Source organism: Hermetia illucens, chromosome 2 (assembly GCF_905115235.1).
Source record: "Hermetia illucens chromosome 2, iHerIll2.2.curated.20191125, whole genome shotgun sequence".
Lineage (NCBI taxonomy): Eukaryota > Metazoa > Arthropoda > Insecta > Diptera > Stratiomyidae > Hermetia > Hermetia illucens.
Window position 1 is genome coordinate 179,466,366 of NC_051850.1, and position 24,838 is coordinate 179,491,203.

The 24,838-nt window shown below is 45.3% G+C and overlaps 1 protein-coding gene across 2 annotated transcripts in view; it reads left to right on the forward strand.

Annotated features, from left to right (window-relative positions):
* Positions 1 to 16,689, forward strand: part of LOC119649818 — a 78,152-nt gene extending 61,463 nt beyond the window's left edge. For both annotated transcript variants that reach the window (XM_038052149.1, XM_038052150.1), the window contains 4 exons: positions 8,912 to 9,489; positions 15,193 to 15,295; positions 15,477 to 15,499; positions 15,645 to 16,689. In XM_038052149.1, coding sequence (XP_037908077.1) covers positions 9,087 to 9,489; positions 15,193 to 15,295; positions 15,477 to 15,499; positions 15,645 to 15,877 — 762 coding nt within the window. In that variant the 5' untranslated portion in view covers positions 8,912 to 9,086 and the 3' untranslated portion in view covers positions 15,878 to 16,689. The remainder of the gene's footprint in view (positions 1 to 8,911; positions 9,490 to 15,192; positions 15,296 to 15,476; positions 15,500 to 15,644) is intronic.
* Positions 16,690 to 24,838: the final 8,149 nt, after the last annotated feature.

Here is a 24,838-nt window from a genome sequence, read left to right on the forward strand (position 1 = left end):
CCATATCTTGGTCCCACGAGTAGTCCGGGAAGAATGTCCATCCTGACTGACCCGGCTACCAGGGTAAGGATTTTATTTGAAACTGAAGGTGCCCAAAGTATTCAGAGTTCGCATACTAAAGACCAAGCTCCCCATTGGCCCCACAGCCCTCGACTAATGCTGTTTCACCTTGGCTTGGGGTCCTATTAGCACCTTCTCCAGTGCAGGGAGGACGATCTCCGGGCAGTTGCTACGGTCCATCCCCCCGCCAGATCTACTTGCTCCTAACACATGACCAGCAGACAAGCAGATCCTCGTCAGTTGGATGAGCCAACTCCCAGTCCGGCCCTACACACTCTTGGCCCGTCCGAATACGGTTTCCGGCGGCCACCACGAGGAGATCGTGTGAGGACTTGCCGAATTATGCAACTTTAACCTCAAGCATAATCAGACCAGACTGCCTAGCAGGGTGTTGTGCCTTTTGCCGTATTCAAGGACAATTTCTGCCCTGCACTGTGCACTTCGATGTCCTTCGCGCAGACAGTTCAAGTTTTAGCTACCCGACCTTGAAGGCTTCACATGTGTAGATTCGATGGCCTCCCTTATAATTCTTGTACTGTAAAGGTTGACTGTTCTTGATGGATTTTAGGATCGAGGTCTAGTTGCTTCTACATTTGTTTTGTGTCGTAACGACTGAAAGCGTCTTTCCAAAAACGGAAGAAATGCATCAACTGGCTGCCATTCATGCAATGAAGTCGGGGTTTGTTCGTATAAGGCGTGCGTAAAATATATAGTAGGAAGGGATCCCAACTCTCTACCTTGATGTGGAAGTTCTTGAGTCCCGCTAGACATTTCTTCGTAACATCATGGAGTTTTTTCAATGCATTTTAGGAGTCTGGAGGTTGCTGTGTTAGCCTATCCAATAGCGCGGATATTATCAAACGTTGATTGCTGTAGCGGTTGTTTAGCGTCCTCCATGCTATGTCCCTTATCTTAGCTTCTTGAAATATGGGTGATCTGGAACATACTGTGCTAGCTCTTGGAGCTCTTCATTTCTCTCCGAAAAGACTGTCCAGAAATTCTCTAGATGATCTAATCTCGACGTAAGATATTCTCTTGCCTTCCGAGCTACCGGATCCTTCGCTCAAGATGCGTTGAATTTTCTGGCCCGTCACATCTTGTTGGCGCGTGACCTTATTCACCTTCTCAAGTATAGCCTCCATTATTGGCTGAGATGAATTCGCTTATATCTTGTAACCCTGCTTACTTGCTACTTAGAAAATACCATGCAAGAACATTCACCTTTGATCGATATGCAAATATTCTTTGCGGATGCGCGACCTCTTATAGATACTACCTGACCAATGTACTCGAAAGGCTAGAAAAGATGATTCTTCGGGGGCTCTTCACACCTTCTCATAAATACATCAAAGGAGGCCAAAACAATTGACCCAAATTACCTCAAAAACAACTCTTTTGAAAGAAGCAAATATTCAAGAGCTAATCGTCTCATTAAATAATTTCCATTATTTGCAAATCACCCACCAATAGCTCCATCCCCTAGGTCCCCTCAATGAAAATGTGCGGCTTTCCTTCACCGGTCAATGAGTGGAATTGCAAGTGACTGTTAATGCTCTTCTTTCTTTGCATTCGATTAATTTGCTGTTGTGCCTGCGTGCCACACTTGATAATCCGATTAAATACAACGACGACGATAAATAATCTTGACTGAATGTGAGCGGTCTGGGCCGGAAAATTTCCTTCTCGTCACAGCAGGATTCATATAAAATGTCGGATTTACTTAAGGCTATTCGTTGCGTCAAGTTTTAGTGCGCAGGACGTCAACATTGAGACGAATATGCTGGGAAGGAAATTTAAATTAAATTGAAAGTTGATAATTGAATAAATTTTTGAAATGAAATTGAAATATGTAGAGATAAAGGAGGAGAGGATAATTCAGTGGGGCGGAAGTTGTCAATCTGTGGATTTACCCACAAGTTAAGTCGATCCTGATAACTTGAAACCAGTTCATAGGCAGATGCAATATTTAATCCTGCATCTGTTTTCATGAAAAGATACTTTTGCTTTCGGCGTCACTGGTAGATACGTTCGCATGTGCTATGAGTTGGGAGTCACAAGCGCTTCCATGGTAATTGATCCATTCGCCTCGTGGCTTTCATAGAAAAAGGTCCTGCAAAGCGAGGTTCCACATTAAAAGGATGGAATTTTTTTCATGATAACCCTCATTCCAATGCCGTTCTGAATCTTTTGAGAGCACCAATCAATTGTTTACAACCACTCAGGAGATTTTAAGAAACAGTATTATACGCTACTGAGGAAAGTTTAGTTATTGCAAGGACTTGTCAAATGTCAAATGAGTAAGCAAGTCAGCAAGGTCTAGTTCACACAATTACATTCCGCTCTCTCTAATTGGTCTCTTGACAGGTTGTGCTCCCCCTCAAAGCATTCGTCAACGCCCCGCAACATAACTCCGCCCCTAGCTGAAACCTAGGAGCTTCAGCGAGAGAACCCATGAGGAGGCAACTCTGCTGTGGTCGTTTGGCAAACGTCAAAACGGACGTGTTGCTTCCGCCTCCTTCCAGTGCCTCTGTTTGCCACCGATGCTCAGACAAAACGAGTGCTCTCACAATCGAGGACTTTGCAGTGGATTTCGTATGGTGGTGTGGCTACAGAGACTTCCGGAGTGCATCAGTCGTCTCCAGAACTTGGGTATAAACTTCAAGTCCCCAAGGATGTGGACCGCCAGCTGCGTGTGATGAGATTGTGAAGGCGGCATTAATTAGGGAACGGCCTCTCGTAGTAGGGGTAACAAACCGACCTCTCCAAGACCATCTCTCTTGTCAAGGACCAGGTCGCCAAGGAGTAGAAAGTTCTCCCTGTACACCAGCTCAGTAGGGCTGGCAGCAAACTCCTCGTGGACGGCTGTGCGCAGGCCAAGCAAAACGAAAAGGAAGACTTGTGGTCTTAGATGGTTCGTCGTGAGCCATAATGAATGAGAGCATACGATGCCAACGTTCTAACATCCCATTGAACTGCTGACTTCTGAATCCTTGGAACTTTTCGAGCTATGAGAAGAGAGTAGATTAAAATTCCATTCTCTGGTGTGTGATAATGACGGCGGGAATACTAAAGAACCCATTCTCGATAAAGGACCTCAACACATGAATGTGTTTCTATGCCCTTCAGAGGTATTGCCTACTTCCTTCCTAGCATGTCTAGTGACTTTAAACTTTTGACATGCGATGCACTCTTTGTCTCAAGAGTTTACGTTCTTTTTCATGGACGGCCAGAAGTACTTGCTGGAGATTAGCCGATTCCTTACGAAAAGCGCCGGGAACATATGATCTAGGTCCCCTTTCAGAGATCTTGTAGTCGGAATGTGAGCCGAAAATAGGAAACTCCTTGAACTTGCATTTGGAGTCTGACAAAGCGTACACGAGAAAGTTATCTTTACCGGACACATGCTGAATGTCCGATGTGAACTGGCTGATGTAAGCCGAAGTTGATAAATGGACGCGAATTACGGCTCCAATTAGGGAAACCATGCCTCGGGGTTTCGCCGCCAAAACGGTGGTACCCTGACCGAAATGGTGATTAGGAGGGCAAAAGGCGCCCAAACATATTTCCTTTCGCGTGGCATTATTAGCGCAGTAAAACCAAAAGAACTCGGAAGAACCGCCCTGTTCCGAGTTCTTCTACAGCACCTTTTGACCTGGAAAGAAAGAGGCAGTGTTGAAACCCCCGCCCAACGTGTTTTATTTCTGAATGTTTATACGTAAAAACTATGTTGAAAATATATACAAGCAGAGTGAATATTTTTATACCAAACTAGTGATGAGAACTGTGATATCATTTTTTATCTTCGAGGTTGATGTAGCCCCGTTTGTGTCGCCTGTTTCTAGGCTTGGATACTCCGCCATCAAATCCTGGTCCTGTTGATATTTCCTTTCGCTCGACTTGCGCCAATGGAAAGACATCTATCTATCCAAATGTGCCCTGTGCCCACAATGTCACCACAATGGAGTTCAAGGCTCTCTTTCAGATTTCAAATAGCGGAGAGTGAAGTCGGTATCATCACATTGTCACATCAGTTCAAAAACGAAGACTGGAAAAAGATTCGTCCAGCAATATTATGCAATGTTCAATAACCCAGTGTTGCGGGCCAGTGTGTTCATTAGATCGCCAAAAAGCGGTTTTTGGCACGTCCACTGCCGATTACATTGTGGGAACTAGTTCCACACGCTCTAATTGGCCTCGTCACAAGTTGCGCTCCGGCATAAACAGGTAATATACCAGATAACGGTTTACTGTCTGTCTGTTCGTCTGTCCGTCTGTTTGTCTTTTTTTAAGGAGATGGAAATCTTCAAAAGAGTCTGGCCTGGCCAAGCCAGAGTATGGGATTTTTACCCACTAAAACCACCCCCAACTCCCCCCCTACCTTTAGGTAGTATTACATGACGCGGCGGAATTGGCTAACTTTAGCTAGGTCTCCTTCCGTCTCCGGGGGCTTCGTAACTGCGCTTTCCTCACTTCTTCTGCTTTTCGCAGTTTATCCTGGATTGCGGTGATCATGGAATTGATCGCATCCCAGTCTTCCTGGTAAGCTACCATTCTCCGGACAAAATTTTCTGGTGATAGCAATTCACCTAGAGTTTCCTCTAGGTTGCTCTTTTCTTCCACGAACCTAGGACATTGGAAGAATACGTCGGCTTTTTCACCTACGATAAGAGAGAGATGGACCTGGTGTTATAAATGTTCATCGCGTTTCCCCAAACTGGGAGCAAGTATGCTCTAGGTGCTGCTTAAAATCGAGTTTTCCGTCTGTCATCACCCCCAAGTATTTGATGGCCGACTTGGAAGTGATAATATGATTCCCAATTCTAATGCAGGCGTAATTTCTTTTGCGGCGCTTAGTGATGAGGACCGTTTCCGTCTTTTCCTCCGCGAGTGCCAGTCCAACACCCTCTAGCCAAGCCTTAACAACACTGATTGCTTTGCTTGAGTACAACTCAGCATCCTCGAGATGCTTTGCGACCACAACCAGTGCTATATCATCGGCGTAACCCACCACCGTGGCCTCCTCCGGAACCGGAAGGTTAAGTACATCATTATACATAATGTTCCACAGTAGTGGGCCCAGTACAGAGCCCTATGGGGCATCCGCGGAGACAACGTACTCCTTGTGTCCATCATCGGTATTATACCAGAGTGTTCGCTCATGCAAGTAGCTATCGATAATAGCGGCGAGGTAGGTGGGAACATCAATCGTCGCCAGAGATTTTCGAATAAGGTTCCAATTGGCCAAATTGAATGCATTCCTCACATCCAGGGTCACCACTACACAATATTTGCTGGTACAACTCCTACCGTGAATTGGATTTTCGGCCAAGCCAGTAACCATTTTGATGGCATCAATGGTTGATCTGGCTTTGTGGAATACATACTGCCCATTTCAAAGGCCCCCGTGGCTCTCGACCACTGGCACTAATCTAGTATAAATAATCCACTCCAACATTTTCCCCATAGTGTCTAGAAGACATATGGGTCTATAGGATGACGGTTCCCCTGGCGGTTTCCCAGCCTTAGGCAGGAGCACCAGCTTCTGCCGCTTCCATGGTACAGGAAAGGCACTCTCTCGGATATGCAGGTTTCGAACAGTTCCGCGAACATATCCGGTCTACATTTGACGGCAAGTTTGAGGGTCTTATTGGGTATGCCGTCACGACTCGAGGCTTTGCTGTCGCCTATTCGACTGCAGATCTCCAACAACTCGTCCCTGGTGAATGGTGGAATCGACGTTACATTCAGCGAACGTTGAAAAGTGTCAGTACCCTCCTCTTGTTCGGGAAATAACCCCTGGATTATTCTCAACAAGAGCATAGAGCACGTGATATGCGGAAATGATCCTTCCCCACCCTACGGATTTGTGTCCACTTCTAAATAGAGCTCCTTAAAACATTCCCTCTTACTCCACTGAATGGCGAACTTAGGGTTCTTGAGAGCTTCCCTATAGGCATGCTCCTTTTTCCCTTGATCGATCCTACCTATTGCCCTCTGAGCCGTTCGTCTGACTCTGTGGCAAATTGATCGAAGGCTGGAAAGTTCACTATTCTACCAATAATGGGGTCTTCTAGTGGGGAATGAGTATCTCCTAGGCATCGACGCGTCACATGCTTTAGAGACGCTTTATGCAACATGGAGAGCTCTATCGGTGGAGGTGCCTGCTTTGCTAGCCACATTTCCATGAATGTTTGCTCATCCATCGCTTTTGCATACCATCCTGGTGTTCTTTTGGATTTTGGCTTCTGGGGTGCGGATCTCCTGCCATGTGGCTCAATCCTTAGTTCAAAGGTGATTGCCTGGTGGTCCCTGTACGTGAAGTCCTCGCTAACTTGCCAGGACATGTCATGTGCTAGCGCAGGGCTGACAAAAGTCAGATCTACAATTGAACCAGTTCCCCGGTTCCGATGAGTGTTTACATCGCCTTCGTTGGCCAGAACTACATCCAACTGGGCAAATGCTTCTAATAAGCACCACCCTCTTTCGTTAGTCGCTTTGCTGCCCCACTCGATAACCCACGCATTGAAGTCGATGACTATCACCTTTGGAGCTCGTCTCCTTGCGTCGTGAACAAGATCATCTTACAGGTCTTCAAACTCCGGCAGTGTGAGGCTCGGTGGGGCGTAGCAGCTTTATACAAATATACCGCTTATTTTTACCCACACAAAGCCACTAGCCGCCTGACGCATGCTATATTGTATGGCTTGACGACCGCACGCCCATATCGCCAGTCCACCAAACAAATCTGTGAACCATACACCACCGTAGAGATTTCTCCGTCTGTCCGTCTGTCTGTCTGTCACATGCACTTTTCTCGGAGATGGTTTTAGCGATTGACACCAAATTTGGTGGAAATGTGGGAACTGTAACGCTCACACATGCAGTGAGTTATATTATTCCACATCAAATTTAAGGGGGCCCCATATATGCAGTAGGAAGGAGTAGATTTTTTTTCACCCAATATAGTCATGTGCGGTATCAAACGAAAGGTCTCAATTGGTACTTTCCGAAGCCAGTTTTAACATTTGTTGGAAAGGTAGGCAATGCGGAGGGTCGAAAGTAATCATTTCATTAACGGACCCATTCCCTGAAACTCCCCAACCCAATCTGAAATCGGTAAAAATCTGCTATCGTGAAATAACCCTTCATACCGTTTCCCCATGAAAAATCCTCTATTGTATCCCCTAATTTTGAGCTCTATTTTTCCCAGAAAAGAAAATTATATTTCTGGATCCCAAATTATACGTAAAATTAAGTACTAGGATGTGACTTTTAAGGTCTCAATTTTATAATATTAAAGTTGTTTTTCATTGCAAGTTGTCAACGCTGAACTAAATTGGTTGGTCGTTCAAAAGTAACAGTTTCGTAGCGTTTAAAGTACCATTTTGATTCATTTCATATTGTGTGTGTTGAACTGGCTATGAAAATGCTATGTAAACATTTTTGGGGGCGCATATATTTCCTTCAGACCAAGGAGATTACATATAGGAGATTTGTCTTCCCGTGCACTGCTTGAATTTGGATGGTGGATGAAAAGCATTGCGCATATTTGATGTTCTTCACTCACTTGCGTCAGTTAGCTACCTCTTATCTAACCCGCGTATTTGCAATGGTATTCTAAGACGCCTTGTGAAATGAGAAAAAAAGTCCGACTATCTGACAAAACCTGATCGCTTGCTAAGTTCATAGTATTCCGCCTACCACCCCTTGTCCCCATTAAATCAAAATCAATTGGCGTTAGATAAACAGTTTCTATCATTACCGCATTCGCTATACTAATAGCTTTTTGCACTTTATTATTTACTTTTCTAACTCATTACTCTCTTAGTTTCCCGCAAATGGCTCCTTCTTAGTCAACCAACAAAGCAAAAAACACAATGACAATGGACGTCTTTTTGAGCACAATCAACTTCCTATGCACCCAGTGTTCCATACAGACTGCAAATAGGGAGTCCTTGTAAAATTAATTTCAAACGTTCCGTGGCACATGGAGCACGACTGCATTCCGACAGTTGCACTGAACACGAAAGGTGCAGATGGTGTTGCAGGGAGGAGCTGAGATGGGCCCAGACAAGAAAGTCTGACGTCCATGTTCAGCTCAAATTGCTACTCGTAACGTTGAATTTTGAAGTTATGAATGCAGTGGTACGTGAACGCTTCACATTTATCATAACTCAGGTGAAGATGTACATCTCTGCACATCTTCCTGGCATATCTTTGACCATCATCTTTCATTTGGATTCCGGACGCGAGGTACACCTAGAAAAGTTGTAGAAATTATTTATAGCTGCGGAGATGTTTCTCAGGTTACCTTGCAGCCACTGTAGCTTCTTGCTATGTAGTCGTCGTATCTTTTCTCCAATATGCGATTATCTGTTGGGAATTTCAGTCTTACATACACGCGAAGTTCGCTTCTCTGCAAATTGACGAAAATTGTGCTTAAAATGATGTGATTTCGCCGAATCTTACTTGGAAAGAAAATAAGAGCAGCAGGTTGTTGTGCAAGTTGACTTAGGGGCTCTCGAAAATTAGCCCCAATTATATCATCCGTTATAGAATCTTTTTCAACGGAAAATTTTGGAAGCTGGAAATTCTATGAAAACGCAGTTGAAGGTAATCATGAAGTGAACCGATTAGTCAGATGAACCCGAGATCACATCCCCGGTTCATCCCTTGCATGCATTATTAAGTCTGATTATTCATGGAGGCCTTTAGAGATCATGTTAGTACCTCGATGAGATTTCTATCTGCCATAGCTTATCCTCTACTATGACTTGTGTGTAATTTTTGCAGGTTAATATCTGACCAAGGAACGACACTCTATATGCGTTTTTCTCATAAATCATTTCAGATGTGCGTCCGTGTCAGCGAAATTTAAGGTGTTTGGAGTCGCGGTCGTGCGGCGTAGCACGCAAACTTTACAGGACCTGGTCGCTAACTGGGAGGCACGCCAGCGAGTCAGGTGAATTCAGGTGTCAACAGCTTAAAAGGCCACGTTAAATTAGTAGTCAGGAATTGTGTGCATAATGCCAGCAATAGTTGTTGAGGACGTTGCCCTCAACTATACCTCCGTGGCCAGTGCAGCTTTCCCTTCTGCAACAGACGTGTTTGCGCTCCCATTTCCGTTAGCCACTTCAGCAGCGAACGATAGCGATGATCTTTGGTCTAGACAGTTTTCGGCGGATGATGATACATATCACGGAATAGGAACATCTTTTCTGGGGTTTTACGATGATGATGATGACGACTTTGGATCACCTATGCCCTTCGATGCTAGTGAAAATGGGTTATGGAATGGAAGATTCGTCCCACCGCCACCTCGACCTCCATTCTTGGAGGAGTCGATAATTGCCGATGGAATTACCACCTGTGATTTATGCTCGTGGGCAAGACCCACAAAGACATCGTTTACATTCGATGGAACTATTGGTAAGTCATTTTAACCTCACTATTAAGTATCAGAATTTGCTTCACATGAATTACCATTTAAGTTAAGTAAGCCATCTAAAACCATACAAACAATCTATTTGACGGTTGATAGTAATATTCCCTCTGCCCTGGTGCCAAACCGGAGCCGTCTTTGTCCCTCTTTTGATTTTTTAACTTTGGGTGTTAAAATCAAGAAGAGGAGTCCGTGGACCATAAAGAGTGGGACTAAGTTGCTCTCCATATGGTCTGGCCCGACATCGGACTTAGGACTCCTCAATCCCTGAACAAAAAAAGGACAATCAGCATATTCGATTGCATCGATAATAAATAGATGAATGGAATGAAAATAGATTTCGAGCTCCGCGAAGGACGCACCGAAAATATCAGCGTTATGCGTGTTGTAGGACGCGTTGCGAAGAATGCTATCAGCAGAGGCGAAGCAGACCATTAGGCCGGTAGAGAGTTTGAAGAAGGTGCAAAAATCCAGGAAGATTCTTCGTTGTTGGAGGTAAGGGAGACGAAAGGTACGTAGGAAGGTGGGATAGTCAATACGGGGGAGGTTTGTCTTGAAGAAGAGCGAGCGGGTGAATTTGCGCTGTATCTTCTCTAGGATAAGACAATCACAATTTCGGAGGGGCGACCAAATCACGGAACAACACTCAAGGATACCTCTTACGAGGGAATTAAAAAGCATTATGGAGGGTTGGATCGAGGTGAAATCAGTGCAGGAATGTAGTATCAAACCAGACATATTGGAAACACAGTTGGTGATATCGAAGCAGTGGCTCTCAAAACGGAATTTATCGTCGAAGTTTACGCACAGGTTGAGGGTAGAGTTCAGATAGAACAGAGAAGAACCGCCAAGAGAGAAGCAGAAAGGAGTGGGAGAGCTTTTAAGCGAGTAACACATCGAGTGGCATTTGCTGACATTAAGAGCCACCTTATTAATGGGCCAATGGGCCAAAGTATCCAGATTTGCCTTGGGGGGCTTATTTCCACAGGCTGGGAGAATGACACTTTTAGAGGGTTTTATTGAAAATAATGCAGTGGGGAAGGGAAATAAACTTAGAAATTTTAATCAGAAAGAGGTTCGAAAGACCATCGAGGCCGGGTTTGACATTGGCATCAAGGTTGTCAATGAGGTACGCCACCAAGGAAGGAGTAAGGAGGAAAATGGTAGGAGATACGGAAGAAGCTGCAGCCAAAAGAGGGAGAGGGGAAGAAGAGGGAAAGGAGTTATGAGCCGAGGAGAAGTAATTGGAAAATAAATCATAGGATAGCTAAGGGGGACCAGAGAATTCGTTGAAAGTAGGAGAGGACTGGGAAGCATTGCAGGTGTTACGGATGTGAGACCAGAAAAGCTTCAAGTCACTACGCGTAAATTCAACTTCAACACTGTTCAGATAATCCTTGCTAGACTTAACTATCAGCAAATTAACTCAAGATCGCAGAGCACTGAAATGGTCAAAATCTGCACGGCCTCGGGTGGATAAAAACTTTTTCCTTGCAGCTTGCTTCAGACGAAGTTTTTTATGAATTTTAGTGGTGAACCATAATGGGTAGGAGGGATTTCGGAAGGAACGTAACTAGGAAGAAGGTTGGACAGAATGGAAGAACAGGAGAGGATGGCTTGGTTGCAGGTTAATAGTGAGAGAATGGGAGCCCAGTTGAATGACGCAGAGCTAAGTTCAAGAGCAGGATGATGGGCATCACAAGCAACATAGGGAAGAAGAAGAGGAGATTGAGAAGCCATTCTGGCATGTTAGCGAGGATAATTTGTGGTGTGGTTGAACTGAAGAGCAGCACAGGTGTTCATAAAAGTTAATAAAGTGGCCGACGGATGGACGGAACAAATTGAAAGTTTTGGTGGGCCGGGAATATTACGTCAAGAGAGCAGAGAAAGGGTAAAGCCACACCGTTTGCAAGTCACAAGCCACAGTTTACAAAGAATACAATTCATACTCATGTAATGTTTATGAATTATATATAAAGGAAGCAAACAACATCTGGTAACCACTTCGGAACAATGCTCCTAGAGAAGAGAGGAAGCAGAGTGTGATGAGTTACTTCTGAACTAGACGAAACCGAAAGTTGTCTATATTTTGTTAAAAACTTGATTTCCAGGCCAAAGTGAGAGCTTTGTGGGCTAGAAGCAAAGCGAGAAAGTTTCTCTTCAATTTGTCGGATTTGCCGTCAAGTGGATGGCAGGGTCTATCATCCACTTGATAGACCCAGGTCTCTTCTCCCTAAAAAAAGTTAGGAAGGATTTGTTTACATTGGTGAGCAGTCTGTTAACGATCTTGATGATTTCAGGCTTAGTTTCAATATCGCAGAGCCAGGGAGGTTGAGAAAGACTTCAATTAGTTTAACTACATCAGCTTCGAATGATAGAGCGGGAACCCTTCAACTATCTGTCGTCTTCGTCTTCTTCTATTGGCTTTTGTTCCTTTCAGTAGTGGCATTTTCCTTAGCTTCCCTTCATCCGAATCACGCCTTTTGGTCGTTCCCACTCAACTTCGATACTCGGACCAATCTTAGCTACTGAGTTAACGTCAGCGGTGCAACCCTAACTGCAAGACGTCGCCCATTGTCTTTGAAAGTCAGTCAGCGCTTAGACGCGTTAAAGGCGATAGAGTGGCGACACTACAGCAAATTTTGGAAATGAGGCATTCGTTGACGCATCGATCACAAGAATTGTCACTTCACCCGAATTGCGTTGATACGTCATGAAATTTGATAGCGCAGTTCACCGTTGGCATTGATCCGAGAGACTTAAATCGTTAATTTTGGGACAGGTTGCTTCCACTGACCAGTGATAGTGCCTGTTTCATAGAGGCTGATCGTCAAAATAACCTCAGTAATACTTCCAGTTTGCTTTAGTCAAATAGCTTTGGATTTGGGAAAGGAGGCAAAGAAAACTTGATACTCAAAACGCATTAATAGCGTTAATTCCGCATTCGCTGTTTTGTCCAAAATGTAGAGATGCAACTTTCACAACTTAACCATTATTTCGGTGTTATTGGGAGCAGCACTTGGTAATCACCACTATTATCGGACGACTCCAAGCCTCCGTCAAGACTTGTTTGATTTTTATCATCATGGAGACCAAATTCCCATCGAGATATTGATGCGACAGCAGAGTTCGCATCGGATATTATAACACATAGAGAAAGGCGTCAACTTCATTGCTGGCTAATAGTCAACGAATGGCCCCTGGAGGGGTGCGGGGTGTTTTGACGGCTAAAGCAAGGCGCGCTCTCTCGACCTGGGAACCAGTTTATGACAGACTCCTGACTGCTAGATTTCGATCCAGGTTAAGAAGCATCACGATTCAACAATGCCACTCATCAGCGGAGACATCCGACATAGTGGAGCAAATAAACGCGCTTTAGGGCTCGTTTTCCGAAGGTGGCATTGTGATTGTGATGGGTGATCTGAATGTCAAGGTGGGATCTAACTAAACCTTCCTTGGACATTTGATGGGGAAGCTTGGTCTTGGCAACCGTAATGATAATGGTGGGAGATTCATGGATTTCTGCAACTGTTACAACCTCGCCATTGGTGGCAAACTGTTCGAGCACAGAGCCTGCCATTCAGTTGGGTGCCAATAGACCGACGCCGTACAAGCAGTGTATTTAGGAGTTGGCTTCTGGAAGTGCGTAACAAGAGAAGCGCTGACATTGGCCTCGAAAAAGATTACCATCTGATGGTCGCTTACGTTCGCTTGTGTGTTGCGTCCGCCAGTTCTCGCAGCGTTGGGGAGCTGCGACTCCCTAAGTTCAACATCGACCGCTTGTACGACACAGTTGTCGCTCGGTAGTGGGAGAGCTATCTTGGTCAGATCTACTGAGTAACGCTCCTAGGAATATCGATGTGCATCGGCCTACCATTAAAAATGCTACTTTCTCGGGTGCTGCACAGGACGTCTGCTACGATCGGAAAGGATGTCATAAGATTTGCCAGACCGCGGAGTCGTGGAAGCGGATCGATGAACGGAAAGGGTTGAAGGTTCTACTGGTCTCTGGGAGTAATGTCGGGCGTGATGGGCTCAAACTCCGTTAGGAAAGCGGAATATGCCGCAGATCGCAATGATTTCAGAACTCTATATCGAATCACGAAAGAGCCCACATGTGGTCGCAAATTTTTCGAAATTCCTGCAAAGGAGGTTAACGATCGACCTCTCATCCACCATGATGAACAACAGAAAAGGTAGAAGATCACTTCGCCAGGGTCCTTAACCATCTTACATCCCGTTAGGTTCATCCTCTTGTGGATGAAATGGCTAGTCATCGTAATATGCGGATACGGACTGTTCCTCCAACCAGATGAGAAATCATTTCGTCCATCAATGCATTCAAACGGAGTTAAGCCGTTGGGATTGACGGTCCCCCCGCAGAATTATTTATCGCCGCATCTGCAGTTACTACGGATCTGCTGCTTGCACTCGTATGGAAATCTGAGGAATCCGAAAACTATCCGAGAGAGAGGAAGAAGGAGATGATCGTTAAAATTCCAAAAAGGGCGCCCGTTTTGGGTGTGGCAATTGGAGGGGTGTCTGCGTACTCCCTGCCATCGCAAAGATAATAGATAAGATAATCCTGGAAGTTATCAAAGAACATCTTCAAAGCTTTATCGACAGATACCAGAATGATTTTCGCTGCTATCCTTTAGCGATCATTTTGAAACAGGGTGTGGAGTTTAGATGTTCACTTCACGATAGCGTGAACAAGGAGTATATCTGGAGTGCTATACGCTGGAGGAACATTTCAGAGAAACTAATAGCTATTGTCAGAGCGACATGTGATATCACGTGCTGCACCGAGGTAAAATCTCAGACGATTTTGAGGTCCACAGTGGAACCTCCCAGGGTTGCATCCTTTCATCGATATTACTTCTTCTTGTTATCGGTGACGTTCTATATGCTGCCCTGTCCGGAGGACTGGGAGGATTTCAATGGACAATGACATATTTCCTCAAACACCTCGACTACGCTGATGACATCTATTTGCTATCTCACCGGGTCATGGACCTTGGCCAAATGGTTCTGAATTTGGAAAGAGAGACAAGTAAAATTGGACTGAAGATAAACACCAACAAAACCAAAATTCTTAGTCTGACGGGTCGTCGTACTCTCCCTATAGACAGAGTATCAAAAGCGTCGATCAATTTCTATATCTAGGAAGCGTGACTTCTGGCTACGGTGGCACCGCATTAGATGTTACCCGGCCGCCAGATCTGCTGGGCCATATCGTCAGAATGCGCTAGCCTGATACCATCTCAAACGAACAGCTTGGTCGGCGTACAGTCTTGGTGCTCCTATGTGATGTGATTGGAAGGCGGGAGCGGCAGTGGATAGGTCACACATTCAGGAGGGTCGGCAATTGCATTGTGGGCAATGTCAGGCAGTGGAATCTGCTCCCCCACGATGGCCGACGATTTGGTCGCTTCAAGAACACCACGTGCTCAGACAGTAGAGGAGGAGTGCGAGCGTCACGGGAAGTCTTGGGGGAGCTGGAGCGCATTTCAGAGAACTGCGGTTGGTAGCAGTGCTTGACGCGCTATACCTCACCAACGGATGAAGGCGAACATGTAATAACTAGTTCCATTTATATTTCGTTTTAGGATTTTGTTTTTTTGCTAAGCACATAAGGCTCAAAGATGGTATCGACTTTATTAACCAAATTTCTTGTTTTTTTCTTCCAGAACGGGCATCAGAATTAGGTTGGCCACTAGCTATAATAATCGTTTCGCTCCTGTCCGCAATAATAGGTGCAATACTAATGATCACTATCGTTCGGTACAAACGGTAAGTGCACTTTACTCAGTCTTTAGTTACAGCAGTACCTGTTCACATCTATCACTTAAATGACACTACACTTACTATAAAGATAGGAAGAAGTTCATTTTTAGAATAAGTACATATCTCCTGTCTGCGAATGATTCTAACTACAGATTTTCTCTTTTCTTTCTCCCCCACCCACCAACAGGAAAAAATCATCAAATAGAAATGGTAAGTGTGCCAACCGAGAGCTACCTCCACTTCCCAATCACCCATACCCCTATTACCCCCATGTCGTCTATCCTCATCGAACATTGCGTTCTAGTCCACCAGTTCGTTGACCATAAAACCAACATTTCGAATCCGACAATTGCAGAAACGAATGCAGTCCAGTGGTGGTCAAGGAACAAGCAGCGTCCCCACACACAGTCCATACGGAGAAACAACATATACACCGGCAACCCGTCCGATAGCATCCGCGGCCTGCATCACAATATCCATCACAATCATCATCATCTTCACCATCATAACAACAACCACAACAATAACAACCACGGGGTCGAATCGTGCAATTGGCCAAACGTAACGAGTTTTGTGGTGAACAGCTGAAAGTAAAGGAAACCGATATCGCCACCACGCAGCCACAACACTGCCTGTGTCCTGTGGGAAGCCAAAGGGTTGGAGTTCTCTTTCTTTCCATGTCGATTTCGACGACTATCAAAGCGCTTTTGTTCTAAATGGAAAATTATTTTTGGGAGTGCGAGACCCCCCAACAAAGCGGAGGCTTGTTTGCACTAGTGCCATGTTAGCGGACTGAAGTTTCCTAGGACGGGCTCCTCGCGATGTCGCAGGACTCCCGTGCGATTTGAACTGATCCTGCCCATTCACTCTTGTTACTCTTCTATTCTGGTTAAACATCCGTCACGGGGCTTAGCCGGGGCCACGGGGCACAACAGCAATTCAATGAGTCGCCATCCCTCACCGTGCCCCTTTCATTCAACGCTGCTTCAGGATGTGGTCAATTGTCATGTCCGCTGGTGCGTCGGGAGTGGACTGCAGAACTGACGCCGCCACCGCCGCAATCCAAGGGTGTATCCTGCTTCTGTCGAGGCCGCCGATTGCAGATAGTTTAAGTTTGAAATACAATTTTGTAAATATTTCCCATGGAACAGTTGCCTATGGCCAACTCTCAGCAGGAAACACGAAAAGCCTTTTTTGAGTTTCCCTTGTACAGTTTTTAGTCGATGCCAAAGATTAGAATGTAAAACGATATACGAGACGGTATTAAGGAGAGGTTGGGAGGAGACGTTGTATGCAAATGTAATTTTATAGACTACGAGTACGTAATTGTTTTTTTTTTGTGGAGCAAAAAAATCGAATTGAGAGGAGAAAATAAAGGAGGAATGAAACTGATAATTGAATTTGCTGAGTTTTATTTAGGCTTCCAGTGTTTAGGACGAAGAGTGAAGGGGGAAGATGAAAACATGGTGAGTTGTTAGATTGTTTTGGCCTATTGGCTTCAGGAGGATTTGCCAGCGATTGCCGGAAGGGCTAAGACTGCTAGGACATGCTTCCATCAGGGTAAGTGTTTGTACACACGTGAGTATACCAGTCTAGTATGTAACATGATATCAGCCCAGGATATCATGATTGGACTTAGGCACTTTCAGCGGAATCAATATCTACAATGGACGGCAAGCAATCATCCTTCTGATTCGCTTCAAGCTATATCCACAAAATATGTATTAGTATAAAAGTCAATATTTGTTATGCTTTCATATTCAGCAAAAAGGATTTCAGCCCCAACTCAGTGGCTCACTTGCGAAAATAAATCGCCACTTCTAATAGCAACCGTACAAACAGGAGTTCTCCGAAAATACATCAAAGAGTGATCCTTACTGGTCAAAGTCATAAATACCAACTCATAAAATACGGGCCGACAAAATAACTTTTCTAGCTCCGTCATGGCGCTCCTTACTTCGTCGATTGTGGAAGTTTCGCAAGTTGCCGACAATAAGGAAACGAGTGGGTTGTGTGTTACTAGGACACTGGATGCTCTTCTAAGTGAATGCTCGTTTTAAAATAAGTTGGACGTCTTCAGAGCAGAACATACTCGAATATACGCTAGGAATTTAGGGGCTCGTAAAAGTCCACCACAAAATAAGCATCTGCCCATTCAATGTTCTGCAGGGAGAGATGGCCCGTGGGATTCTCCAAGTTGAGAATACACGATTACATGGGTAGGTATTATGTATTTCAGTATTTTATTCCTGCCTTCCAGTAAGTAGTGTCATCGTAGGTGAACATTTCTTGGAATAAACCGCTTTTCAGTTTTTAGTGAGCAATGAGTATTAAATTTGCAGGATTGGTTTTATGTCCCATTGAAAAAAAGACATACGCGTAAACAATTGGAGCTGAGTTGAAACAGCCTCCTCCAATGTCTACAGGCTTAGATAGAAGTGTGATGGTTAAGAGGAGGGGGGCAATCCTGATATGTCATACCTCCGCTTCCCAAAAGAGGCGTTACGTGTTACAGGATTTTGTATCAGCGGAATAGAGTAAGGTATCCACTTCTTCAATTTGACGGGGGACAGTTTGATCTTATGCGAGATTATGGGACAAATCTCAGAAAAGGCATGTGAGTGTGTATGTGTTTGAGGTGACAGGAAAAGTTTGGGGTGTCTAGCAGCATTAAGGCTTCGTCACCTGTCATTATGGAAAACTTCTTCCCAGTTTATGATAGCAGCATCAGGCAATGCTACCGCCACCCCTATTGCTGATTCCAGTCCGAGCATGGGGAAAATTGAAGCCTCTTTTGCTAAGGCATCCGTAATTTTATTTCCCTCTACACCACAATGACCTAGTACCCAGAGTATATCCACCGTATTGAATCTAGAAACAGAATTCAATCGGTTTCTACATTCCTTAACGATTTTTGAAGTGATCAAAGTACCACGCAACGCCCTTAATGCAGTGGGACTATCGCTACAGATTGCGATGCGCCTGCCATTCAACCGCTCGTCAATCATCCAGGTTGCTGCCCTTAGGATCGCATACACTTCAGCCTTAAAGACCATTGTGTATTGTCTCAAAGAAAAAGCCTACTTCTCGTTTTTATTCGAGACGTAGACTCCTGCTCCAGAACCATTTTCTGTCTTTGAGCCATCGGTGTAGAAGACGTCAGTATATCCTGACACACATTCTTCTGGTTCGCCCCAGTTTTTTCTCCGTTTCAAGATAAGATCATAGTTTCTACTAAACAAATGTATGGGGCTCTGAGAATCGAAAGGCATTGTGAAAACTAAATTCAGTTCTTCCAAAGACTCTTCCAATGCTCTGTGTCTCTCACGTCCATTGTTTTCCCACAGATACAAAAGAATTATTCTATGAGCTGCTCTCATTGTAGTGCTCTGAATAAACAAATCCAAGGGCTGCAAATTGAATAATGCATTCAGAGCTGCGTCGGATGTGGTGCTCATGGCACCAGTGATACCCAGAAACACAGTTCTTTTCAGTGTGGCAAATTTATAGTGGAAACTCTTTTGTTTTACCTTAAGCCACTACACTACGGATGCATAAGCAAACATCGGCCTAATGATAGCAAGATGTATCCACATTACTACCTGAGGCTTAAGTCCCCATGTCGAAACAAAGGTCCGCCTACACAGCCCAAAGCTGTGAGAGCTCATTTTATCTTTGTCTACATATTTGTTCCAAAGAAGCTTCTTGTGTAGAATAACTCCCAGATATTTCACTTCTTCGTAGAGTTGAAGCGTTATACCCCTTATCTCTGGAAGGCAAAGACCATTCACATTCCTCCTTTTCATAAACAATACCATTGTGGTTCTATTTGGATTTACTGAAAGTCCGCGCCTGAGACACCAACTGTCAATCAAATCAACACTGCGTTGTGCGTTTCTACACACCATTCCGAGATCTCGACTAACAGCCAGCACAGCCACGTTATCCGCATAAGGTGTGCACTGGCAGATTTTGCAGTTCGCATAGTAGTGAGTCGATCAGCATACTCCACGGAAGTGGCGATAGCACACCTTCTTGAGGGCAGCCTTTCGTCGCTTTCGTTGTTAGGCAGCGATCGACAGCCACTTCAGCACACAACAGTCTCTGCGGTAGATCTACCTAATTAAATTTTCATCAACACCTTGCTCTCTGGCGGCATCACAGAGCTTTTGGAAGGGCGCACAGTTGAAAGCCCTTTCAATGTTCACAAACACGTACATGCGTATTCACCCTTCATAGATGCATCCTCTATTTTTGAAACCAAAGAATAAAGAGCAAACTCACAGGACATTCCACGTTGGTGAGCTTAGCTTAGCACTTTCTCGCGAATGTGACGCTCAACCAGTCTCTCCAGACATTCCAACGAAAGTGATATTATACTGATTTGCCTGAAGTTCTTTGGATTTGAATGGTCATCTTTCCAGGCTTCGGTATGAAGACTCCCGTCACCTTCTGTGAAAAGGAAGGTACGTAGCCCAGAGCAAGATATCCTGGAAAAATATTTTTTAAAAGTTGCTCTAAGTGCTCTATACCGTCCTTTAGCATCTCTGGGTAAATGCCATCCAAGCCAGGTGCTCTCACCTTTTCATAGGTAACAACCGCTTTCGCAGTGTTCCAGTTGCTCTTGCAGCACTTGTGTGTAGAAGGAGTTGCAAGAACCGTTAATTAGCCCCCTATGACGGTTCAGAGGTCGCCCGGTTGATTTCCTGAATTTTCAGAGTTCCCGGTTCCCCCAAGGGACCGTTTTACGGCTTTCATCTCCGGAAATAGGACAAGCCTCTTCATAGTACTCTGAAAGTGTGCAGTTCAGAGTGTCCAATTCATCTTCCAGCGGCAAAGGAGTCATTACTCGCGTAGGGAACTGTACTTTGTTGCCATAAAGTTTAGCGAACTTTGTCCAATCGGTTTTCCAAGGGTTCCGACTTTGTACTGCAGACTGTTTGCCCGCAATAGTCAGATTGAATTCTAGGTGTCGGTGATCTGACAGTGAGACCGCGTCCGGTACCCGCGTCTAACACTTTTGAGATGCAGATTGTTAGGACAATTAGTTTGCTTCTTCTCGGTTCCACGAACGTAGGGGTGCACCCTACGTTTGCAGTCATGAGACCAGTTCAAGTGATGAACCAAATAGCTTCTCTTTTCATCCGCCGGTTTGGGGCCTTTCCAGGTTCGTGGTGTCCAGGGCGCTTGAATCCATTTCCAAATACTATCGTTAAACCAGTAGCGTTCACGTCATCTGTTTCCCTTTCTTCTGTTCTTCCCGGTAAGGGTGAATTAGAAGATTCTGACAGGCAGGATTCAGCCTGTAGTCCTCCCTCCTTAGTGGCGGAAGTTCCTTTCTGCCGAGCCTTCCTCTTCCGATTTCGGGTAGATTTGGGCTGTAGTACCACGGACGCGCCGGACGTAGTCGGATTTCCAGTTTCCCCCAAGTTAAGAGTTACCGTACTTTCCTATCTGGCTAACTTCGCCGTAGGCACTAAATGAAAGCTTTCCACTGAGTCGGAAAGCATGCCTTCTACAGATTTATCTTTAGAGAGGTATGAACGACATGATTGCTCATGGTGGCGGGTGGATTCGAAGTCTGTGATTTCTCGCCAGTTGGAGAGTTTTAATAGTTCGTTTCCATATTCATATTTTGGACACCCTTAATATGACTAGTCCAGCCTCACTACTAGACCCAATGAAGTTTTTCGTCGAATCGGGCACTTTAAGAGCGCGCGCTCTAGCACTTCACTGCAGCTAAATTTACGCAGCGGCAGATTTTATTACAGTGGCGGTCTCTACAGCGCTCCACTCGCAGCTGACAATAGGGGGCTTCAGCAAAAGGCCGAGGCGTAACTTCTACAGCTCGGCAAATTTGACTGGAAATGCCGCTCACGTTTTCCCCTGGGAGTATTCCCGGAAGAAAGGTTTTCGGCCAGGTATCGAGCGAGACCTTCTTGAACGCGCCTCCAATGTCGAGGTTAAAGTAGTGGGACCTCGCTACAAGACTTTGTGAGGTCCGTCCTGTGGCGGCTGCAACGGCCTCCATGAGGTTCTTATTAAGACGACTCAAGACGCATAGTTCGTAGCTGGCAGTGGTTTGATCCGGCTTACGGCATCTCTGAGCAGAAGCAACAGGCGAGTTGCATGCTCGCCCGCACGTCGAGAACTGGGTCGCTGGGGGATCACAAGTTCCGGGGGGTTGCAGCAAACTCCTCGCGGCTGAATGTCCGTAGGCTAAGTAAGACGAGAGGCAGGGCTTGCGACCAGGAAAGATCGTTTTGTGACATTATAGCGGTCTTTAACATCCTCTGCCATCTTTTGAGCATTCCGTTGGACTGAGGATGGTAGGCAGTTGTCCGGTGCCATTTGAAGTCAAGGAAAAAGAGGGGATTCAAACTGCATTCCCTGGTCAGTGGTGATGATCACCGCGACACCAAAGCGTGGAATCTACTCTCGACATAGGGTCTCGACGCATGATAGTGCCGTAATGTCTTTAAGCGGAATCGCCACAGGCCACCACGTGAACCTATCGATGATTCTGAGGTAATACCTGAAACCGTGCGAGTCTCGCAAAGGGCCAATAATGTCTAGGTGGATGGTGTGGAAGCGCTTGGTGGGCCTGGAAAACAAACCTACTTACGGGTTTGAAGGGTCTGGGTTCGAAGTTAAGTTTGACATGAGAATAGACCCCCTTTGCTATGAATTTTCGAGGGGCGAAGACCGTTAAAATTCTTCAAAGCCAGTTGAACGGGGGACCTTCTTCTTTCATCTTTATATCCTCTTCATCCTCTCTTCTTGTCTGGGTTACGTTGAAAATTCAAACTTGATCGTGATGATATCAAAAAACCCCACTTTGAGGGACCATTACTTGTTGTGGTTTGGGTGTTCGCGGCTAGACGCCAAACGCAGTTGAAAAGATTGGCGATTTTCCAACCGCCTAAATAGAGCACTTGGGCGTCCGAACAGTGGATTTTCTGTTCAGAATGAAAGTGGATGCCGTTAACTGGTGATATCTATTTATACTGCCTCTCTTTACGATTAGTATCATCTTTCTCTGTGCTTTCAAACAGGTGTTGGCATATGAGGGTCTTTACTTTGCAAAGGAAGCGCAGACTACGCGATATAGTCAGCAAAATTATCATATTTTTTTGAAAACATATGCACGTGTATACCATGTGGTGCTTCCATAAATGGTTGACATAAACCCATATGAATGTATCTTAGTTCGCCAAAGAGTTTCTTGAAAAGATTTAATTAATCTTCCACTATTCTATATCATGTAGCACCAGGACCACCCATTTGTTAGCCATCCTGAGGTTTATCCCCTGCTTTGATTCCTTTCAGTTGGTACATGGGTTCCACATTATAGCTTGCGAGGACCAATTCTCTATGAATTTGCTCGGTTCGTGCGTCGCTAAAATCAATGGCGCCTGGGAGGATATAAAGTTCAATGTCATCCCCTGCGAGGAGATTCCCAAGAGACCGGTCGCTCGCATCTGGTTCCCGAAGATCCGCATGGATAAGGAGAACCTGGTCTAATCCCTACGAATTCCAAACCCCAGAATTCACATGGACGAGAGGGTTGTTATCAAGGAGGAGGAACCCCAGACAAAAAGCCAGCCTTTTATGCTCCGGACATATGGAGAGGGTCTGGAAGCACTGGAAAAGTTCGACTGTAAAGTGCAGTTTGGATTCAGGAACGCAAACATAAAAATGCTCCGCTTTGCAGAACCGAACGACAACCTAGATCGAATCGACGAGGATCGACGGCCCGACGGGGACTGACGAAAACGGCCTCGGCTAATCTGCTTGTCTTCCTCCTACAGAAGGCATCAACTTCTCACTAATATAGCAGCCCTAGGTCGGTGGCGATCGAATCAGCTTGGGAGCAAATATTTTAATTTATTCCACAGCATTGGAGACATACCTAGAACATGTATCCTCGCGAGGAAGAGTCTGCACGATTTTCTGTGTCCGGACCAGAATTGCAGCAACCTAGTCGTGGTCAAGCTGGAGCAGGTGCGAGAAGAGAAGGTGTATTATTCTTCAGCTTACATAGCTCACGACCGATTAGCTCTGCCAGAAGAACTACACCATCTGACGAACACCATAGCAACAAAGAAGGCCAACCTGTTGATAGGCTCCGATGCCAATGCAAGGCATACTATTTGGGGCAGTCCGGAAATTAACGAGAGGGGCGAGTGATTTCTTGATTTTATTATCGCTTCAAACCTAACGGCGTGTAACAGGGACAGTACTCCAACCTTCCATTTCCCCAGCTCAGAGAACTGTGACGGTTGGGAGGAGGTCGTTGATATTACCCTTACAACCGACAAGAGGATTCTTAGGGTGGAGGACTGGGGAGGGACTGAACACAAATCCTCCTCAGATTAGAGTTAAATACTTTTCAGTCTCTTTTAGATCTCGCCGCAGAGGTCCTCAAACCCTTCAGAGGCCCCAGCGCGATCGACTGAAGAAAGTTTGATTAAGTAACTAAGGACAAACTCTCCAGTGAGCAAATTGGTAAGATTGACACGACAGACGAACGCGAGTCAAAGGCGGGGGCTCTGAAGGGCACTCGATACCGCCTTTGAAGTCTCGTGCCCTACCAAGTACAGCAAAAGGCACTGCCACCGTGGTGGAATGAAGATCTCTTCAACCTCAGGAAGCAGACCAGAGAAATCGTCAATGTCTGCTTCAGGTTAAAATATTGGCCTGAAGAAGTACAAGTTGGCCATCGAGACCGCCAAGAGGTGGTTTTGGTTGGACTATTGTCAGAACATTGAAAGCACCAATGAATCCGCAAGACTCAGTAAGATTCTGCCCGAGGAGCATAAAAACCGATTCTTTCTTAAAAAATCGGAAGACTCGTGAAAGTTTTAGTGAAACCTTGGAGCTGTTGGTTCAAAGACACTTTCCCGTCAGCGAGGAAGACTGTGAGCCAGATTGGCTAGGTTATATACAGCTTCTCCGCATATAAATCTCCAGGCCCAGATGGCATAATGCTTGTTATGCTACAGAAGCAGCAGAAAAGGGTTGTGCCGTGGCTTGTTGAGATTTACCGGAGCTACATCTCTTTAGGATACGTAGCACAGCCCTGGAGACGCGCAACGAGTGGTTTTCATAACGAAAGCGCGAAGGACTTTCGACCAATCAGCATCATCCCTTTCGTGCTGAAGACCCTAGGACACGTCCTGGACATCCACTTAAGGACGATTATCGGGAGAATGCCCCTCTCTAAGTAATAGCATGCCTACCTTAAAGGAAAATCCACAGAAACCGCTCTCCATGAAGTAATTGGCGCGGTAGAGCGGTAGCTGCAGTACAAACAGTATACTTGAATTCCATCTACCACGGCTGAATGAACAAAGATTGCTTCTTTCTTCTAATGCAAAGTGTATGTGTGTAATCCTAGACCCAAAGCTGAATTGGAGGTAGAATATAGAACTGAGAATTAAGAAGGCCTGTATAGCCTTCTATGGCTGCAAGAGAAACTTTGCAAAGAACTGGGGTCTCCGGCCGCGGATGTAGTGCCGAGCTTCGCTCTTCGCAGCCCTTCGGAGA